The sequence below is a fragment of the Staurois parvus genome, unplaced genomic scaffold, assembly GCF_062004578.1.
Source record: "Staurois parvus isolate SC_StPar_1 unplaced genomic scaffold, SC_StPar_1.0 ptg000018l, whole genome shotgun sequence".
Lineage (NCBI taxonomy): Eukaryota > Metazoa > Chordata > Amphibia > Anura > Ranidae > Staurois > Staurois parvus.
In genome coordinates this window covers 9,666,484-9,685,992 of record NW_028317814.1, presented here as the reverse complement: position 1 = coordinate 9,685,992, position 19,509 = coordinate 9,666,484, and the positions used below count along the sequence as shown (strand labels likewise).

Here is a 19,509-nt window from a genome sequence, read left to right as displayed (position 1 = left end):
CCATTTTTAGCATGGGCAGTCGCTTTATTTTTTTTTTTTATTCATGTATGGATAAAAACAAAATGTTTTGGTTCAGTTTATAAGCACAGGCTGTACACAGCACTTTCAGAGTCACATAAATATAATTTAACCCGGTTTGAACGCAATGCCCCTAACAAAGATGGCCGCCGATGTTTCAGGATGAGCTGCTTCTTGTGACTCGGTGATGGCTGCTGTAAGGAATAGGTGAGTGTGGTGTACGGTATGTTTAGTAGTAGATCTGGGAAGAGCAGGTGTAGATAACAGGGTGATATATGTATAAATTAGACACTATGAGGGACAGGACAGGTGTGCAGAAACTTCCCATCTTGCATAGGTCATACAAAGACGTCAAAGGTCGTTCTAACCTGTTATTAAAAAGAACAACATGATTTTCTTTTCTCCCATGTGATGGCGCTGTGCCCGCAGTGCATGGGTTAACTGCTTATTTTGTCGAGGGGCTCACCAAAAGGCTATACTTACCCGATCCTTCAGAAAAACGTGCTCCCCCATGTCCAGCGGTGGACTGTTCCTGACGATGTCCTCATGTCCAAAGCCAGTCTATGGGCATGATGGCATCAGGAACAGTCCATTTACAAGACCGCAAGCAGGGGGGGCAGGAGCAGCGGGAACTGGTCTTGCGCTCGGAGGATCAGCAGATTAGGTAAGTATATCTCCACTCTTCAATCCCATAGAAAAAAAAAAAAGAGTAGATAACCCATGCAGTGCGGGCACAACCCCACTGCATGGGAAAATAAAAAGTTCTTTAAGTGACATTGGTGGTCCTTGGTGAATGTACGACATGTACGTTATCTGACCCAGTAATGACCTACAAAGGAATAATACATCAGGATCCTTACAGTGCAGGCTAAATGGTAACATATTTGGCTGCATTCACGGATCACATGAAAAACACGTGTCACGCTTGTGGTGCCATTCATTATAAATGACTCAGGAAACCGATGCATGTGGGAAAGGTGCAATGCTCATGGCTCAAAAAGGTACACGGTGCACTTGTCATGTACAGGGTAGCCCATTTAAATGAATTGGCTGCCCTTTGCATGTAGTCCACAATTGCACACATTCACAAGAAACTCAGATGTGAATGCAGTGTGTGCATAAAGTCGATCTAATGTGAGAATTTTCTGTTTTTCTGGATACAATGGGCATATCCCCTGTCAGATTTTACTGCATCTCATTAACTTTCCAGGAAACTTTTAAAATCTGTATTCCTGGGAGTGGGGGCAGGGCCTCTAGCACAGCATGCTTATTGGTGGGTGTGGCCAAACTGTTTTAAAGGTGGGAGTATAATAAAGGATAGCTACTGATTAGGGATGAGCTCAGGCATGTTTGGATCCTAGTTTAAACCCACCTGAGCTATCCCACCGATAAGGTGACATTCTATTGGGCCAATCATAAGCATCCGAGACGTTGTCTGCCCCGCATCTGCATGTATACTCACCCCTTGTTTGCCTATAACTGCAAGGCAGGGAATGCCTTGGTTGTTTATGATTGGCCCAGACAGTGACAGCTTCCTGGTGGGATAGATCAGGTGGGTTCAGACTAGGATCCTATCATGCCTAAACTCATCCCTTGTCCTGATCGCTGTCTTCCTGTGTCTCCATCATCCATGAAGGGGGAGTAGGTTGGAGATCACTGGTCTCCTGTGCGCCCATGGATGGGGAGTAGGGTGGCGATCACTAGTCTCCTGTACGTCTATGGATAGGGGGTTGGGTTGAGATCACTGGTCTCCAGTGCGTTCATGGATGGGGAGTAGGGTGGAGATCAGTGGTCTTTTATGTGTCTATGGATGGGGATTAGGGTGGAGATCATTGGTGTCTTGTGTGTACATGGTTGGGGAGTAGGGTGGAGATCACTGGTATCCTGTGCATCCATGGATGGGGAGTAGGGTGGCGATCACTGGTCTCCTGTGCATCCATGGATGGGGAGTAGGATGGAGACCACTGGTCTCCTGTGAGTCCGTGGATGGGGAGTAGGGTGGTGATCACTGGTCTCCTGTGCCCCTTTGGATGGGGAGTAGGGTGGCGATCACTGGTCTCCTGTGCATCCATGGATGGGGGGTAGGGTGGAGATCACTGGTCTCCTGTGTGTTTTTTATGCATGGGGAGTAGGGTGGAGATCACTGGTCTTTTGTGTGTCTATGAATGGGGAGTAGGGCGGAGATCACTGGTCTCCTGTGCGTCCATGGTTGGGGAGTAGGGTGGAGATCACTGGTCTCCTGTGTGTCCATGGATGGGGAGTAGGGTGGAGATCACTGGTCTCCTGTACGTCCATGGATAGGGGGTTGGGTTGAGATCACTGGTCTCCAGTGCGTTCATGGATGGGGAGTAGGGTGGAGATCAGTGGTCTTTTATGTGTCTATGGATGGGGATTAGGGTGGAGATCATTGGTGTCTTGTGTGTACATGGTTGGGGAGTAGGGTGGAGATCACTGGTATCCTGTGCATCCATGGATGGGGAGTAGGGTGGCGATCACTGGTCTCCTGTGCATCCATGGATGGGGAGTAGGATGGAGACCACTGGTCTCCTGTGCATCCATGGATGGGGAGTAGGATGGAGACCACTGGTCTCCTGTGCATCCATGGATGGGGAGTAGGGTGGAGATCACTGGTATCCTATGCATCCATGGATGGGGAATAGGGAGGCGATCCCTGGTCTCCTGTGCATCCATGGATGGGGAGTAGGATGGAGACCACTGGTCTCCTGTGAGTCTGTGGATGGGGAGTAGGGTGGTGATCACTGGTCTCCTGTGCCTCTTTGGATGGGGAGTAGGGTGGTGATCACTGGTCTCCTGTGCATCCATGGATGGGGAGTAGGGTGGAGATCACTGGTATCCTATGCATCCATGGATGGGGAGTAGGGAGGCGATCACTGGTCTCCTGTGCATCCATGGATGGGGAGTAGGGTGGCTATCACTGGTCTCCTGTGCTTACATGGATGGAGAGTAGGGTGGTGGTCACTGGTCTCCTGTGCGTCCATGGATGGGGAGTAGGGTGGTGATCACTGCTCTCCTGTGCGTCCATGGTTGGGGAGTAGGGTGGAGATCACTGGTCTCCTGTGCATCCATGGATGGGGAGTAGGGTGGCTATCACTGGTCTCCTGTGCGTTCATGGATGGGGAGTAGGGTGGCGATCACTGGTCTCCTATGTGTGTATGGATGGGGAGTAGGGTGGAGATCACTGGTCTCCTGTGCATCCATGGATGGGGAGTAGGGTGGAGATCACTGGTATCCTATGCATCCATGGATGGGGAGTAGGGAGGCGATCACTGGTCTCCTGTGCATCCATGGATGGGGAGTAGGGTGGCTATCACTGGTCTCCTGTGCTTACATGGATGGAGAGTAGGGTGGTGGTCACTGGTCTCCTGTGCGTCCATCGATGGGGAGTAGGGTGGTGATCACTGCTCTCCTGTGCGTCCATGGTTGGGGAGTAGGGTGGAGATCACTGGTCTCCTGTGCGTCCATGGATGGGAAGTAGGGTGGTGATCACTGGTCTCCTGTGCGTCCATGGATGGGGAGTAGGGTGGAGATCACTGGTCTCCTGTGCGTCCATGGATGGGGAGTAGGGTGGAGATCACTGGTCTCCTGTGCGTCCATGGATGGGGAGTAGGGTGGAGATCACTGGTCTCCTGTGCGTCCATGGATGGGGAGTAGGGTGGAGATCACTGGTCTCCTGTGCGTCCATGGATGGGGAGTAGGGTGGTGATCACTGCTCTCCTGTGCGCCCATGGATGGGGAGTAGGGTGGCGATCACTGGTCTCCTGTGCGTCCATGGATTGGGAGTAGGGTGGCGATCACTGGTCTCCTGTGCGTCCATGGATGGGGACTAGGGTGGCGATCACTGGTCTTTTGTGTGTCTATGAATGGGGAGTAGGGTGGACATCACTGGTCTACTGTGCGTCCATGGTTGGGGAGTAGGGTGGAGATCACTGGTCTCCTGTGCGTCCATGGATTGGGAGTAGGGTGGCAATCACTGGTCTCCTGTGCGTCCATGGATGGGGACTAGGGTGGCGATCACTGGTCTCTGGTGTGTTCATGAATGGGGAGTAGGGTGGAGATCACTGGCCCCTTATACATAGCGTGCATGGAGGAATGAAGTTTGTTCTACTACTAGCCCCTGTGTGTCTACGGAACAGGAGTAAAGTGGTAGATCTCTGGCACCCTGTGTGTCAGTGGGCGAGGAGTAGATTGGAGATCACTGGCTACCCATATATACCCTGCATGGAGGATTGTTGAGTGTCCTTATCACTGAGCCTGTGTCCATGGATGGAGAGAAGGGTGGTAGATCATTAGCCCCTATACATATCCTGCATGAAGGAATGAAATGTGGCCTAAACTTTGGTAGGGATGAGCACGGATCTGTTTGAATCCTAGCCCGAGCCTGCCAGGAAGCTGTCACCTGTTCTGGGGCAATCATTTGCAGCCGGGGCAATCAGCTGTCATTCCCAGGCTCAGATATATGCTTGTTTTTACAGTGCACAGATCTCTGCATCCTACAAAATGAGCCATAAAACTTTTTTTTTTTTGAGATAAAGGATTGTCATTACCCTTGCCAGTATTTTTTTTTATTTGTGACTGGGTCCCGTTAGAGAGATTCCGCTTCCATACCAGGGAGTGAGAGGATATCTCACTAAAATGTTAGGAAATTCTCTCTTAAGCTGGGCATACACATGTAGAATTTCCAAAAAATCATTAATGCAAAAATCTCAATACATTTGATGATTTTACTACTGTCATTCAAAATTTCATTTGCTTTTAATGTTCGGTTTTGGAATGAATGTAATTTACTGAACAAAACCACATTCACTGTTAGAAATTAATTTGTTCAATAAAAATTTTCCATCCTGCTGCTTCAAATTTTCTCCTCACTAGAGTCAAAAATGAATGTTGATTTAACACCACGAATGATTAGAAAAACAAACAAACTTTTAGAAAACAAAAAATTTCGAACAACATTCTACTGGTGTATAGCCAGCTTGACAACTTTCCTGCCACCCTATAGTAGGACTACTGTTGCAGGGCTGCAAAAAGTTACATATATATATACACGTGATTTCCATTACTGGGTAGGGGGCGTGCGCATGCGCCGCCCTACCTGTGCCGCCATTGGCAGCTAGGGATGTCAATCATTGGGTCCCAGCCAGAGATTCCCTGCCAGCACCCAGCGATCGCCGTGTAAACTTGACGGGAGAGACCTGTGTGTGTAAACAACACGAGTCTCTTTCCTGCCAACAAGGACATGCGGGCTTTGTATTTCTCTGCACAGCAGAGAAACCCAAAGCAGCATGTTTCCCTAGTAAAACACACACAGCACATCATGTTAAACATCACAAAGCACACTGTTAACCCTTTGGTCGCCACAGATGTTAACCCCTTCCCCTTTCATTAGTACAGTGTCAGTGCTTTTTATTAGCACTGATCACTGTATTAGTGTCATTGGGATATCAGTGACAGTTAGTCAGTTCCCCCCCAGTGTCAGAATGCCCCCCGCAGTCCTGCTACAAGTCGCTGATTGCCGCCATCACTAGTATAAAAAAAAAAATTCCAGTACATATACCACCATTTGTAGATGCTGTAACTTCCACGTAAACCAATGAATTTACATGTATTGGGATTTTGTTTAGCAAAGATATTGTAGCAGAATACATTTTGGCCCAAATTGTATGAAGAAATTATATTTTTTACATTTTTTTATTGGATACGTGTTATAGCAAAAACTCAAAAATATTGTTTTTTTTTCCAAAATTGTCTTTTTTTGTTTATAGCGCAGAAAATAAGGTAATCAAATGCCACCAAAAAAAAGATCTATTTGTGGGGGAAAAAAAGACATACATTTCATTTATGTACAGCGTTGCATGATCAAAGTAACACAGTGCCGTATCACAAAAAATGGCGTGGTTAGGAAGGGGTGGTAAATCCTCCGGAGGGCAAGTGGTTAAAGGATAGGTTCACCTTTATAGAGAAAATAATAATGCACTGTTTGTGCAGGAAAAAAAAATGTGCTTTTATTATTTTTTGTTGCAGAAGCCTGTAAACCATTGCGCCAGCAATCAACAGATCGCTGGTGCTATTCATGTCTCCTGCAGACCTGTCAGTATATCTGTTGTACCATATGTTAGCAATCTGTTATGGGTATTTCAGGATTAATTGTAAGTTATTTTAGCTAAAAACTTTTACATCTAAATAGTTTTATATTCTATATAGGGGCTTGCAGCAATGACACATAAACATATATTAAAAATCACATTGTGCTTTTTTATATTCTTTTAACCACTTGCCTACCGGGCACTTATACCCCCTTCCTTACCAGGCCAATTTTCAGCTTTCAGCGCTGCCGCACTTTGATTGACAATTGCGCGGTCATGCAACATTGTACCCATATGAAATTTTGATCATTTTTTTCTCACAAATAGAGCTTTCTTTTGGTGGTATTTAATCGCCACTGGGCGCTTTACTTTTTGCGCTATAAATTAAAAAAAGTGCAAAAAATTTGAAAAAAAAAAAAAAGTTTATTTGTTTCTTTTATAAAATTTTTCAAACAGGTATTTTTTCTCCTTCACTGATTTGCATTGATGAGGCGGCACTGATGGGCACTGATAGGCGGCACTGATGGGCACTGATAGGCAGCACTAAAGGGCACTGATAGGCAGTACTAATGAGGTGGCACGGATAGGCGGCACTGATAGACAGCACTAATTAGGGGTCACGGATAGGCGGCACTGATATGCAGCACTGATAGGTGACACTGATGATGGGTACTGATAGACGGCACTGACTGGCATCACTTCTGGGCACTGACTGGCGGCACTGACTGGCACAACCCCTGGGCACTGACTGGTGGCACTGACTGGCAGCACTGGTGGGTGGCACTGGTGGACAGCACTGGTGGGTGGGCACAGGTGGGTGGCACTGGTGGGCACAGGTGGGTGGGCACAGGTGGGTGGCACTGCTGGGCACATGTAGGTGGCACTTCTGGGCACAGGTAGGTGGCACTGCAGAGTGGCACAGGTGGGGGCACTGCTGGGCACAGGTGGGGGCACTGCTGGGAATGGGTGGGCGGGGCTAGTGGGCGCACTGCTGATAGGAACTTGCGGGGGTCACTGCTGGGCACCGATCATCAGGGCACTGATCATCAGAGCCCTGATGATCGGTGCCGATCCCCGCTCTGACAACTGCCGGTTCTCGGCAGTACTTTCCTCACGATCTGACAGCGTGAGGAAAGTGCAGCCGAGAACCGGCACTTGCATTTTCCTGTGATCAGCGTGTCATTGGACACCGCTGATCACGTGGTAAAAGGCCGGTGGGATCGGCCTTTCACCACATCACGTGATCAGCTGTGTCCGTAGGACACAGCGATCACGGAGATCGCCGGGTGCGCGCCCCCTGGGGCGCGCAGGAGAGCGCGTTCTGGGAGGACGTCATATGACGTCCACTCAGAACTGGCCGGCCGCGGTGAAGCCGTCTTTCGGATATGCGCGGTCGGCAAGTGGTTAAAGTGCGAATAACTCTGGTTTAAAAATTGCTAATCAAATATGTGTTCTAAACTCAAATAGTGCCTTTTATTGCTCTTAGCCGCCTCCATATCTCCAAATTCCTTTTTTTTTTTGCTGCTGTGATCTGACTTCCTGTTAGAGGGTAGCTGCGTTCCTTTTCTATTTTCCAGTTGTATGTAGGAATGTAGCCACCAGGGGCGGACTGACCATTTGGAAACTTGGGTACTGCCTGAGGGCCCGGGGTCAGTAGGCGGCCCCATGAGATGCCCCTGGTACCTTTTTCATAGGCTTTTTTGAGTTTGGGCAAGGACACAGGGGCCCCATGATCTCCTATTGCCCGGGGGCCCCATGAGTTGTCAGTCCGCTCCTGGTAGCCACCCTCTCTTGCTTGCTCTAAAGATGGACTATGGGATGTGTAGTGTGCATTCAGTGCACATGACTGCAGCTAATGTGCACTGCTTTTTCCAAAGCCCTCTGTAGATTTTTTTCCTTAGGACTCATGTACACTGCAGCTGCTAAACTGAAGTTCAGGAGTTGTTGAGTGTTTTTTTTCAGCAGCCCCTGAACTCTCCTTTATGTTTTCCTATATGTCCATGTACATGTAATCGTTTACAGTCATTTACGGGCAGTTGAGTTTACAGTATTTTTTTGAACGCACCAAAATTGCGTTCAGGAGTAGATTTTACTGGCGTTTCAATTGCCAAATGCTTGTAAACGCGGTTAACCGCGTTTACAAGTGTTTGCGTTTAGACGCCTTTTTTGACAGGTCCATATCCAAATGCTGTCCAGAGCCTTTTTTCTTTATCAAAAATGCATGCACAGCATTTTCCATGTATTCAAATGATCCTAGCACACCAGCGCAGTCAGTTCCAGGTTTCACGTGAAGGAAAAATGGTAGAACGTGCCGCATTATGCTCATCATGGGATCCATAGTGAATACAACCAGAAAACACAGGTCATCTCAACACATACTGCTCTCTCTGCTTCTGCTCCCTCAATTTCTCTCAAAATGTCTGAAATAGTTAATTATTTACTATATTGCAGTGCATTCTGGGCATTTAGAAGGGTCTCATGAGGTTATCTTTTAAAAACGCTTCTAAACGCAAACGCGCATAAATGCAGCTAAACGTGCATAAACGCGGTTAAGCTGATGTTTTTTAACCTACATTTTCTAGCAGTTTCCAGCGGTCAGAAGAGTTTTCCAAATGCCCCGTGTACATGAGCCCTAAGAGTTTGGGAGCTCATTGAGGACATTTTGGTTAGGCAGAAAAACACAAACAGAATCAATTTCATGAAAAATAGATTCCAGAACCATTAGGTAGTGGATGTGTATGGATTATTTTTGGAGAATAATTATATTTAGTGTCACTTTAATTAGAAGAAACACTTTCAAATTTCAATTCCAAAAGATCATACAGGTTCATGAGAGTATATGGTCCAGTACTGTACATTGTTATACGTTTCAAAAGTTCTGCATTATGTAGAGGTTTATGTATCCAACACGTTTCTCGGACCTCAGTCCTCTTTCTCACAGGTGGGTATGCATCTTATCGTATGGACGCCATTAGTAAACATACTATAAATAGTTTCATAGAAGTAGAGTAATTTAACTTCCCTAGCGTTCTGATTATGTCCATATTTCTGTGCTCAAAGCGGTACATTTTTTTGCATGGAAAATAATTTTTTGTTGTAGGCCTGTAATTTTTAGGAACAACTCACTGAAATCTGTCCGAACAAGAGTCTAGTAATCATCCCGGGTATGTTAAATTTTGAAACATGAAATCATAAGTTATAATTTAATAAATAATCATAAAAAATAATAATTTAATAATAAATTTATTTCAATAATCTAATCAAACCAAAAACACTGAAATTTGAAATATAGCGCCAAGTTCGCACATCACTGAGCAAAGTCGCAAAATCGTTTTCAGTGTCTGATGACGAATTTCCCCACGAATCATTATCACTGAATTCTGCAAGTGGTTCTAATTTACTATCGCTGTTCTCTAGTCAGTCTAAAACCGCTTTTGACGTAAAGAGACGCTTTTTGGACGCCATGGACGTTTCTCAGTTTCCAGGCAGAAAGAACAGTAAAAATGCAGGCAGGGCACAGGACAAAGCACTCAGGACAAAATGTATGTGAAATGGTTTGATACAGTAATGTTTTACTATGTTATTTTAGTGTATTGAGTGAATGTCACAATATGTAATTTTCAAATTTCCCGCCGTTCTGTCCCCCGTACATCCCGACGCTCACAGGGGACGGAACCCAGATGACAGATGCCGGCAGCCGCTGGAGTACATTATAGGGGACACTGCAGGAGGGACATGGTAAGTGACCGAGGGATCCCAGAGCAGCGCCCCATGGTAAGCCCAAGTGTAGCTCGGGGTTACCGCTTGTGGTACTGAAACTTTACCCCGAGCTACATTCGGAAATACCACCAGGGAGGTTAACAGTCCTTGTTTCCAGAGAATGGTGCCACAATTGGGAAGTCCTTACTGCAGATGATACCCCAAAAAGAGGAAGGGGGGGTCCTTGCAGCCACCACCACTGTAATGACAATGCATGTGGTATGGCGTGGTAGGCTGATTATCCCCCCTGACCTCCATTAGCTTCTTGCTTTTTTTGTTATTATTTTATGCGCATAGCTTCATTTTTATAAATCGCCTGTGCAGCTTTGCCCTATACACTGTTCCGGTTGACTGTAAAAGAGTAGACACTTAGAAGAATTGTCAGTTATTCACATTTACTGCATACAAGATTAAACTAGATAAAAGTGTTAATATTCATAGGGACGTATAATGCTCTGGCTGCCGTATTCAAGGAAGGGTGCCGGTATTAATCATAGATTAAAGAACTCTTCTTACTGAGGTTAGCAGCAATTTAAAGCAGCTATAAAAATGCAATAATATTTTTATGAGAAAAGATTATGGTGGGATTATTCTTATTTATTTATATTCGGGATTAAAAGTCAAGGCTATATAATTAAAGGATATCCTGCTTTGTGCCTGATGTAAAGACATTGTGGGACTTGTGCTTTTTGCCATTGCTAATTAATTTGGCCAGGCAACTAATGCACAATTGGACATCTGCAAAAGGGCTCTAGCTATCTAGGCAGAAAGTCAGTTCGGTATAATTTAATATAAATTTATTATGATGATTTGGACCAGAGGAATTTGGTGTTAGAACTGCGGCTTTTAGGGCTTGTTCATACAAGTGGCCAAGTTGCTGTAAAAGCAGGCAGTTGAGCCTTGGTTTTACTACGCCCTTACCACCCACTTAAAGAAATGCATATAGCATCTCAGGGCTGTAAACATGCCATGGTATAAAATAAAAAGGATGTCGCATTTGGTCAATGCCGAACACAACCAACTTAAGCAGGAGCGGACTGACCATTTGGAAACCCGGGCACTGCCCGAGGGCCCGGGGTCAGTAGGGGGCCCTATGAGATGCCCCTGGTACCTTTTTCATAGGCTTTTTTGAGTTTGGGCAAGAATACAGGGGCCCCATGATCCCCTAGTGCCCGGGGGCCCCATGAGTTGTCAGTCTGCCCCTGCACTTAAGTGTATGGGGCCATGATGCATCCACCCTGCAACTGGGTGTAATGGGTTCAGTTGAGCAGCATTGAGAGCTGATTCACTCATGTGTGATGCGGATTAAAGCTCAGGTTTCACAGCTAATTGATACAGTAGTTGTTCAGCGGCTCATGTCAGGTTCACATTAGGTTCAGGACAGGATTAGCTCAGGATCTTATCCTGTTCACACATACGCAGTTTAGAAACGGTTCCCATAGAAGTCAATAGGCTGTAACCAGCACCTGAACCTGAAGGCACTGCTCAGAAATTGGACATGACTCTTTTTTCAAACCGCACTGAATTCGCACCGCCAGTGCATCAGACATATGTGAACAGGCACCATAGGAAGCAATGTTATTTCACATGTCATGCTATTCAAACCTCATCCAATCTGCATATATATGAACCAGCACTTACTGGGTTTAAAGCAGCCGTAAACCCAAAACTAAAAATTAATATATTGCAGTTTACCAAACATTAGATGCAGTGGCTGCATCAGTTTTCTTTTATTTGTTTCCCTCTGCTTTCAGGGGGCACCCTTGGGCAGCAACACTGTTACTCTGATGTGAGGGGAGTGTTAGATGTACTAGCAGATTTTATTACAATAACAATTTGAAGCCAAACTCCAGCTCACACTTACAGCAAATCTTTTTGTTTTTTGGATAAAGGCTTTACATGAATAACTAAAAGCTGATCATTTAATCACTTCTGTTAGTGGTAAATGGATTGGCTCATCCGTGTAAACTGATACATTCTGCTGGAGAGCTTACGCTTTTGAAAACCGACAGGCTTGCTGTCTGGATCGCCAGCTGAAAATAGAAGAAAGAAAGCCTAAAAAGGAAAACAAATGCAGCCATCACATTAAAGAATTGGTAAGCTTCAATACAATATAATGGGTTTAATATCGCTTTAAATAGGCAGTGAGAAGGCAACATATAGCCTCTTCATTGCCTGTCAAATACCTCTGAAGAGCAGTTATTTGTGGATCTCTTTTCACGGGTCAGCAAGGACAGCTGCACATATGCATGAGCCCTTAGTTGCATAATTCTGTGTTGTGCAACCATCCTTTTTTGAAAAAATTGTCTTTGCAACAGGTTCACTTAAATGCCCTTCTCCGCAACACCACATACTAGCCTTTCCTTTGCTTCCCTGCCTCTTTGTGTAAGGACTAAGTCACTTTAGGTGTACTGACGTTCTAGAGCTTTCAGAAAAAATGTTACAAATGACTGCGCTTTCTTAGTACAGGTTTTTGTTTTTTTAACCACTGCCCATGTACATAAACAGCCAGACGGGAGCATTGCAGGAGCTGGTTGCTGTTTATAAATGGCGCCCGCATTTACAGCCTGTGCGCGCTCCAGTGCCCACTGTGTCCGGAGGTCCCAATTCATGTGATCACTGATTGGCCTATCAGTGATCACATGAATAGTTGTAAGCAAGATGTCACTTCCTGACATCAGTGCTTACTACTTGTGAAACCTGGGAATGATCACAGAGGTCACATGGTACAAGGCTATTCACAACCGCCTTGTACCATGTGACAAGCTGTGACCAATCACCGCTCTCACAGTATTTCTCAATGGCTGCAAGAATGCAGTCAAAAGGAGTAATGATTGATTTTACAGCCTTTATGGGTGAAAAGCAATCAGTGTAAAAAAAAAAATCTTCATCACCCTCCCCCCCCCACAAGTACAGTGTCACTACGGTGACACTGTACTGCTAGGGTGACAGTATGTTAAAAAAGAAAAAATAATAATATAAAAAAAAAAAAAAAAATGTAAAAACTTTTTTTCAAAAATGATCATTTTTGGTTATAAACTAATTTGTTTTTTTTGTTTTTTTTTTACTATAAAGATAACTGAATACATTTTGGCCAAGATTTATGAGGAAAGATTATTTATTTGCAAAACTGTATAAGGAAAAATACTTTTTTCAAAATTTTTGGACATTTTCATTTATATAGCAAAAAAAAAAAAATCCTAGTGGTGAGTAAATACCACCAAAATAAAGTTTTATCTGTCTCAAAAAAATGCTGAAAAATTAATATGGGTACAGTGTTGCATGACCACGCAATTGTCATTCAAAGTGTGATAGCACTGAAAGCTGAAAATTGGCCCGGACAGGAAGGGGGTGAATGTGTCCGGACTTGAAGTGGTTAAAGGCCACCTTTCTGATCACATTTCATGAAACATGGTCACTTTCTGCCCCCCCCCCCCATCCCTATAATAAATATGGGGGGGAGGGTTCCTGTTAGGGTGCCCTGTGTATATTTGAATTTGGCAAGAGAAAAAACACTGTGACAGAAGGACTCATATTTCTAAATGATGCACAAGTGTGGTGATGTCACTGTGAACTACTAATTCTGCTCTCCCTCTATAATGAGACTAGTCCGATTTTTAGTTCAAATCAGGGAAACAGAATGACTGACGATCTTGGCTTCTTCCATTGATACAGTGGAGGAGTGAACATGGTCACCCAAGGGCAGAAAGTGTGTTATGTAGAAGATTTCCAGGTAAAAACAAAGGAAAGAGCCTGAAAAAGGAAAAGCAATGCAGCCACCTCGTCAAAGAACTGGTAAAGTGCAATATATCAAATGTTAGTTTTTGGGATTAGGTACACTTTGATGCTGGTACATCAGTACAACACATACTGTAATTATAAGGGGATTACATGCAAAGGTTTCAAATTTAGCTAAAATACACATTGAAGAGCTTCTATACTGAGAGAAACATGTAGGCTGCCTTTGCTAAACTCCTGAAAGTGATAGTTCTCCGACTGTTTATGACTTCAACAATTTGAGGTACTAACTCAGAACAAACCTGCAGCAGGGGAAGTCAGAACTCCTGATTTGCGTAAATATCCTGGGTCAGTGATACAAAGGTATTAAGCAGTATGTTTCATTGGCTGCATGCTTACTTCTAGAAGTAACATTGGTGCCATCACAAGTTCACTTTTCTGTTATAAATATATTTTGTGACAATTCAGTGGTTTTTCTGTTTGCAGATTTTGTCGGAAAGCCTCTTTGCTAGTGCAATGTCGGAATCTTCATATTAGCCTGATTCAAGAAAAGGCCAAGACAGGAGCAGAGCATATATGGCTGAGCAGGCAGAAGAGGGATCCCTATGTAAAAGCGGCTCGAGAACAAAATTACCGCTGCCGCAGCGCTTACAAGCTCCTCGAAATTGACACAGAGCTAAAAATCCTGAAGCCTGGACTTCATGTGATTGACTGTGGTGCTGCTCCTGGGGCCTGGAGCCAGGTTCTTATTGAGAAAGTCAATTCCCTGGGACAAGGTGAGCAAACTGTCAGATCCAGCTACATCGTCTAGACCAGCCTTTTTCAACCAGGGTGCCTTGAGGTTTCTTCATGGTAGCCTTGGCAAAATGTCTAAAAATTGGCCAAAACTTGTGGACAAGCCAGCGGGTGGAACTGCCTTTTAGTTACAAAAGGGCCATAGGTTTTCATTGTGCACCATTACAACCGTCAAGGTGCCGACATCTGACAACCAATGACATCATCATTTGATAAGGAGGTTGTCGGTTGCCTGCACAGCATCCTTGTTTAACCCCTATAAATAATAAATAAACCAGCGCAAACATAGACCTCTACACACCATCAATAAATAAAGTGCATCATAATAAAAAAATTAATAAAATTAATAATTAATATTATTAAAAATCAAAAATGAAAGTCTGCAAACCAGAAAAAAATATTTTTTTGTCCGTGAAATATACATATATATATCAAGTGAAAAAATATATATCAAGTGAAAAAATATCAAGTGAAAAAATCAAGTGAAAAAATATCAAGTGATTTTGATTTTTGATCTTTCATTTTTGATTTTTAATAATATTAATTATTAATTTTATTAATTTTTTTATTATGATGCACTTTATTTATTGATGGTGTGTAGAGGTCTATGTTTGCGCTGGTTTATTTATTATTTATTGTGGTTTGTGTTTTTGCACAGTGCACAGCAGCAGTATAGTACCTGTGGGTATCTGTTGGCGCAGGAATAATAGTTCATATAAAAAATTTGTTTAACCCCTGCCCGCCGGCGCCTCCCGGCCCTTTAAGAGTTTCAGACGCCGGGAGGGGCGTGGTTTAGGGATCATGTGACGGCCTCACAGCGGTCACATGATCGGGAAAGGTCCCGATCGAAAGAGCAGACTGGGACCTTTCCATGAGTACCGGACTTGTGTGCTGGGAGCGCGCGCTCTCAGCACATGTTTTTTGTTACATGAACGCAAATGTCCGGCCGCTCGCCGACTAGGCCCAGATGCCGGGAGGCCGCACATTTGTGTGCGGCCGCCGTAAAGGGGTTTACTCTCCCCTGCCTCTCTCCCTGTCAGTGCTGGAGAAAAACTGAGGGAGAAGAGAAACATTGGAATACTAATCAGTACCAATATGCAAAAGTGTATTTGCTTTGGAAGAATAAATGACCTCTTACATGCGTGGATGTTGCTGAATTAATTAAAAATATTATAATACGTTTTTTTACATTTTAAAATTTTAAAGGGTGCCTTGACTAAAAAAAGGTTGAGAAACACTGGTCGAGACATGAACATATTTCCTAAAGTCATAAAACATAGAGTGCAGCGCTAAAACAAATATAAACCTTTGACATAAATATATGACTAATATAAGTCCACTAGTATCCTCAACGGGAATTATATAGTCCACCATATAGTATTAACCGCTGTGAATATGATCCAATCTTCAATTGTAGAGGTGCTGACAGATTGCCTACTCACCGGAAGCACAATATACTTGCACATATCTGGATCATATACATCCTGGGGTCCTGGGAGAAGACAACCTGGTGCCAAGTTCCTCTGGTAATCCCTCAGTGATACATGGGAAGGTTACAGGTCTGATCATAGGTGTTCAATCCCAGGGTTTACCGCAGTGCCTGAAATACTGGTGCAGTATGAATCATGTGTAGGCCGCCGGACCTCCTGATCCGGCGGTGTGACGTCAAGGCGTGCGAAGGCTCCTCCTAGACGCGTTTCGTGTAAACACACGTCTGCAGTAGGGGTGATGGCATTGAAGATTGGATCATATTCACAGCGGTTGATACTATATGGTGGACTATATAATTCCCATTGAGGATACTAGTGGACCTATATTAGTCACACATATTTATGTCAAAGGTTTATATTTGTTTTAGCGCTGCACTCTATGTTTTATGACTTTATCAGAAAGGCTTTGTGGTTCCTTTTAATGCACTGGTCGCTTTCTGTATGCGCTCACTGATTTATATATATATTTCCTAAAGTGTATGTCCTGTCCAAAGTGTCATATACAACGGGACAGATTCTACAGTACTTCCTTCCCCAGTGCTACTGGAACACATTTATATTGTGTCACATGACATTATTTAGGCCCAACTTTGGGCACAAAAAAAAAAAACTTGCAGTGGCCCCCTGCACTGCAAGGATTAAATGTTTTTTCTGTCTACGGAGAAATACCTTTTTCCATGCTTCAACAAGTTCCCTCCACCAGTGCCAACAGGTCACTGCAGCCCTCTATATAAGACTTATGGCCGCGGTCGCACATATGCCCTCTCCATGTACAATGCAGGGTTAATAGCCCTGCATTGTATATGTATACCGCTGCTCAAGGTAGAGAGACTCCCAATCTCCAAGCACAACTCCTCCTGTAGGTGCTAGCCCAGCTCGTATGCTGCATAGATGAGCACAAAGGACGTCCGATCAGCTGCAATCCAATTTATTGAACCAAGATAAAACCAATACAGACAGTGGAAATACAGTGGGGGACTGGCAGGTGAAACGTGTTTCACGCTAAATAGAGGGGTAATGACCTGTATTTAGCATGAAACGCGTTTACCTGCCAGTCCCCCACTGTATTTCCACTCTCTGCATTGGTTTTATCTTGGTTCAATAAAGTGGATTGTTTGGAGTGCAGCTGATCGGACATCCTTTGTTCTCAGCCCTGCATTGTATGTGATGATGCTGAGGGACCGCTCACAGATCAAAGCCTAAGAAAGAAGAGGACAACACCGGAGCAGGAGTCAGGGTATTGTGACATAAAGTAGTTAGCAGTCATGGTAGATGCGTTTATATAGTGAATCCAGTGTAGACAGGCAATATTTTTAAGGGACTGGTATTAAAACAGCAGAAAGCAAATGACAGTCCAACATAAATTTTTCACACAAGGGATCTTTTCCAGCTTCAGTAGAATATAAATACTGAAAAATGCTGAGCCACCTTCCTTATAACCTCACTCAGTTTCAATGGCAGTACCACGCTGTACCTCTTACCAGTATCTCAGACTGTGTTGTCCAGTTCTCTTGGATACTTGGCTCTATAGCCTTTGGTCACGGCACCCTGCTGCATGGACCACTTCTGGCCTATGCTTTGGGGTTCTCCTGACACCCCAATAGGAGCTGACTTGAACTGAGAGCTCTGTCTCTTGGCTGGGTCCTCTGAACCATCGATGAGACCTTCCGTCTCCCCCACTGGGAGCGTTCTCCAAACTGGGAGCTCTGAGCTATTCTCAGACCTGAGTGTATAATGACACCGCACACCTGTGTACTCTGGTTGCAGGTGTCAAGCAAAACCCAGAAACAGGATTAAATATTCCGATCCAGACTACAGAAAGCTGAAGGCACCGCTTTCTCTGCCCAGAAACACTAGTCTGGAATGTCGTATTTACCTTAAATGTGAATCCTGTGTCACATTTTCCCATAATTTCATGGTGACTGAACCTCGTCCTGTCACAGTATGTAATACTGCCTCTCATTCTACTCCCTAGATTTCAAGCGGAGTTCCACCCAAAAGTGGAAGCTCCACTTGTTTGCCACCCCCGCCCCTCCGCCATTTGCTCCTACAGCCAATGAGAAAAGAAGGAGAGCAGGGCGAAGCTGCAGCTCCGTGTATGAATGGACACATGGAGCAGCAGGTGCCCCCATAGCAAGCTGCTTGCTGTGGGGGTACCCTACAGACAGGAGGAGCAAGGAGAGCCTGCGGGGGACCAGAGAAGAGTAGGATCCAAGCTTCTCTGTGCAAAACCAATGCACAAAGCAGTTAAGTATAGACATGTTTTTATTTTACAAAAAAAAAAATGAACATTTAGAATCGCATTAGCTTGGCAGATTGTTTCAAAAAGTGATGGGTATGTTTCTAAATGCAAACAAATATGAATTGCTCTTAATATTTGTAAGAAATAACATAATAGAAGGTTGATCTAGGGAATTATCCATTCTCCTCCAAAGATGAGGAAATCATTTTTTTCCTGTTAGGCCCAGGTCACACTTTGCGTAGTGTTCACTTTTTTTGATTTACACACGTTTCTGCGTCTTATACATAGGGCAGCCCATTCACTCGAATGGGCTACCCTATGCTTGTTTTTCGCACCAAAGATGCTCATGTATCAAATTTTGGCACTGAACCAGGCACGTTTTCTCACACGGCAATCACAGCAAAACTGGACCGCTTTCGGAGTTCCATTAAGAATGAATGGCACCCAAACACATGTTTTGCTACAATTTTCAGTTTGGAAAAGCAGGCACAATCCCCATGATTCTGCCTGCAATTCCAAATTGTTCATATATGAACCGGGACTTAGGGTAAATTAGACCATATTTTATTTGAGGGTTTTTTTTTACTTTCCTCTGTCTCAGTTTAGTGTTCCAAGGATGCAAGTTCTTATTGTTTTATCGATGTATTTTGTGTTTTAATTGTAGTTGTGTTTGATTGTAGTTGTGTTTGATTGTAGTTGATCACATGCATTCTTTCTTAAGCTAACTGTATAACAATGTTAATATTTGCACTGAATTCTTATTGTAAAGTATTGTTTCTTTTGTAGATCCTACAATGGGTGTTGGCTATGTATTAGGTGTGGATCTTCTTCACATATCTCCCCTGCATGGAGCAGTGTTTCTCTCTAAATGTGACCTTACAGACCCCTGCACACACCAGAAAATACTCAGCCTTCTCCCGTCTGGCAAAGCAGATGCCATATTGAGCGACATGGCTCCCAATGCCAGTGGGATCAGAGATCTGGATCACCACATACTAGCCAGCATGTGTCTGTCTCTTCTGGACTTGGCAGCCATTGTTCTGCGACCCGGGGGGACTTTTCTGTGCAAAGTCTGGGATGGCAGGGAAATCAATCGAATAAGAGACAGACTGCGACAAAGATTTCAGCATGTCAAGACTGTAAAGCCGAAAGCTAGCAGAATGGACTCTTCTGAGTTATATTTGCTGGCAAAATCATACAAAGAAAACCAATCTGCATACACAGTTAATTCTTTATAATCCAACAATAAATCTCCTTCTGTCGTTAAAAATACAATATTTAATAAATAGCATTCTTATTGTTATTTGTATATTTGCATTACTTTTTATGTTTTAACAGGATTTTGGTTATTCTGTTGTTATTT

The 19,509-nt window shown here is 44.1% G+C and overlaps 1 protein-coding gene across 1 annotated transcript; it reads left to right on the top strand.

Annotated features, from left to right (window-relative positions):
- The first annotated feature begins 139 nt into the window (after window positions 1-139).
- On the top strand, window positions 140-19,455 carry MRM2 (mitochondrial rRNA methyltransferase 2). Its single transcript, XM_089682422.1, has 3 exons — window positions 140-225; window positions 14,106-14,395; window positions 18,933-19,455. The coding sequence occupies exons 1-3, from the start codon at window positions 206-208 to the stop codon at window positions 19,382-19,384; spliced, it is 762 nt and encodes a 253-aa protein (XP_089538548.1). The 5' UTR covers window positions 140-205; the 3' UTR covers window positions 19,385-19,455.
- The last annotated feature ends 54 nt before the right edge of the window (window positions 19,456-19,509 follow it).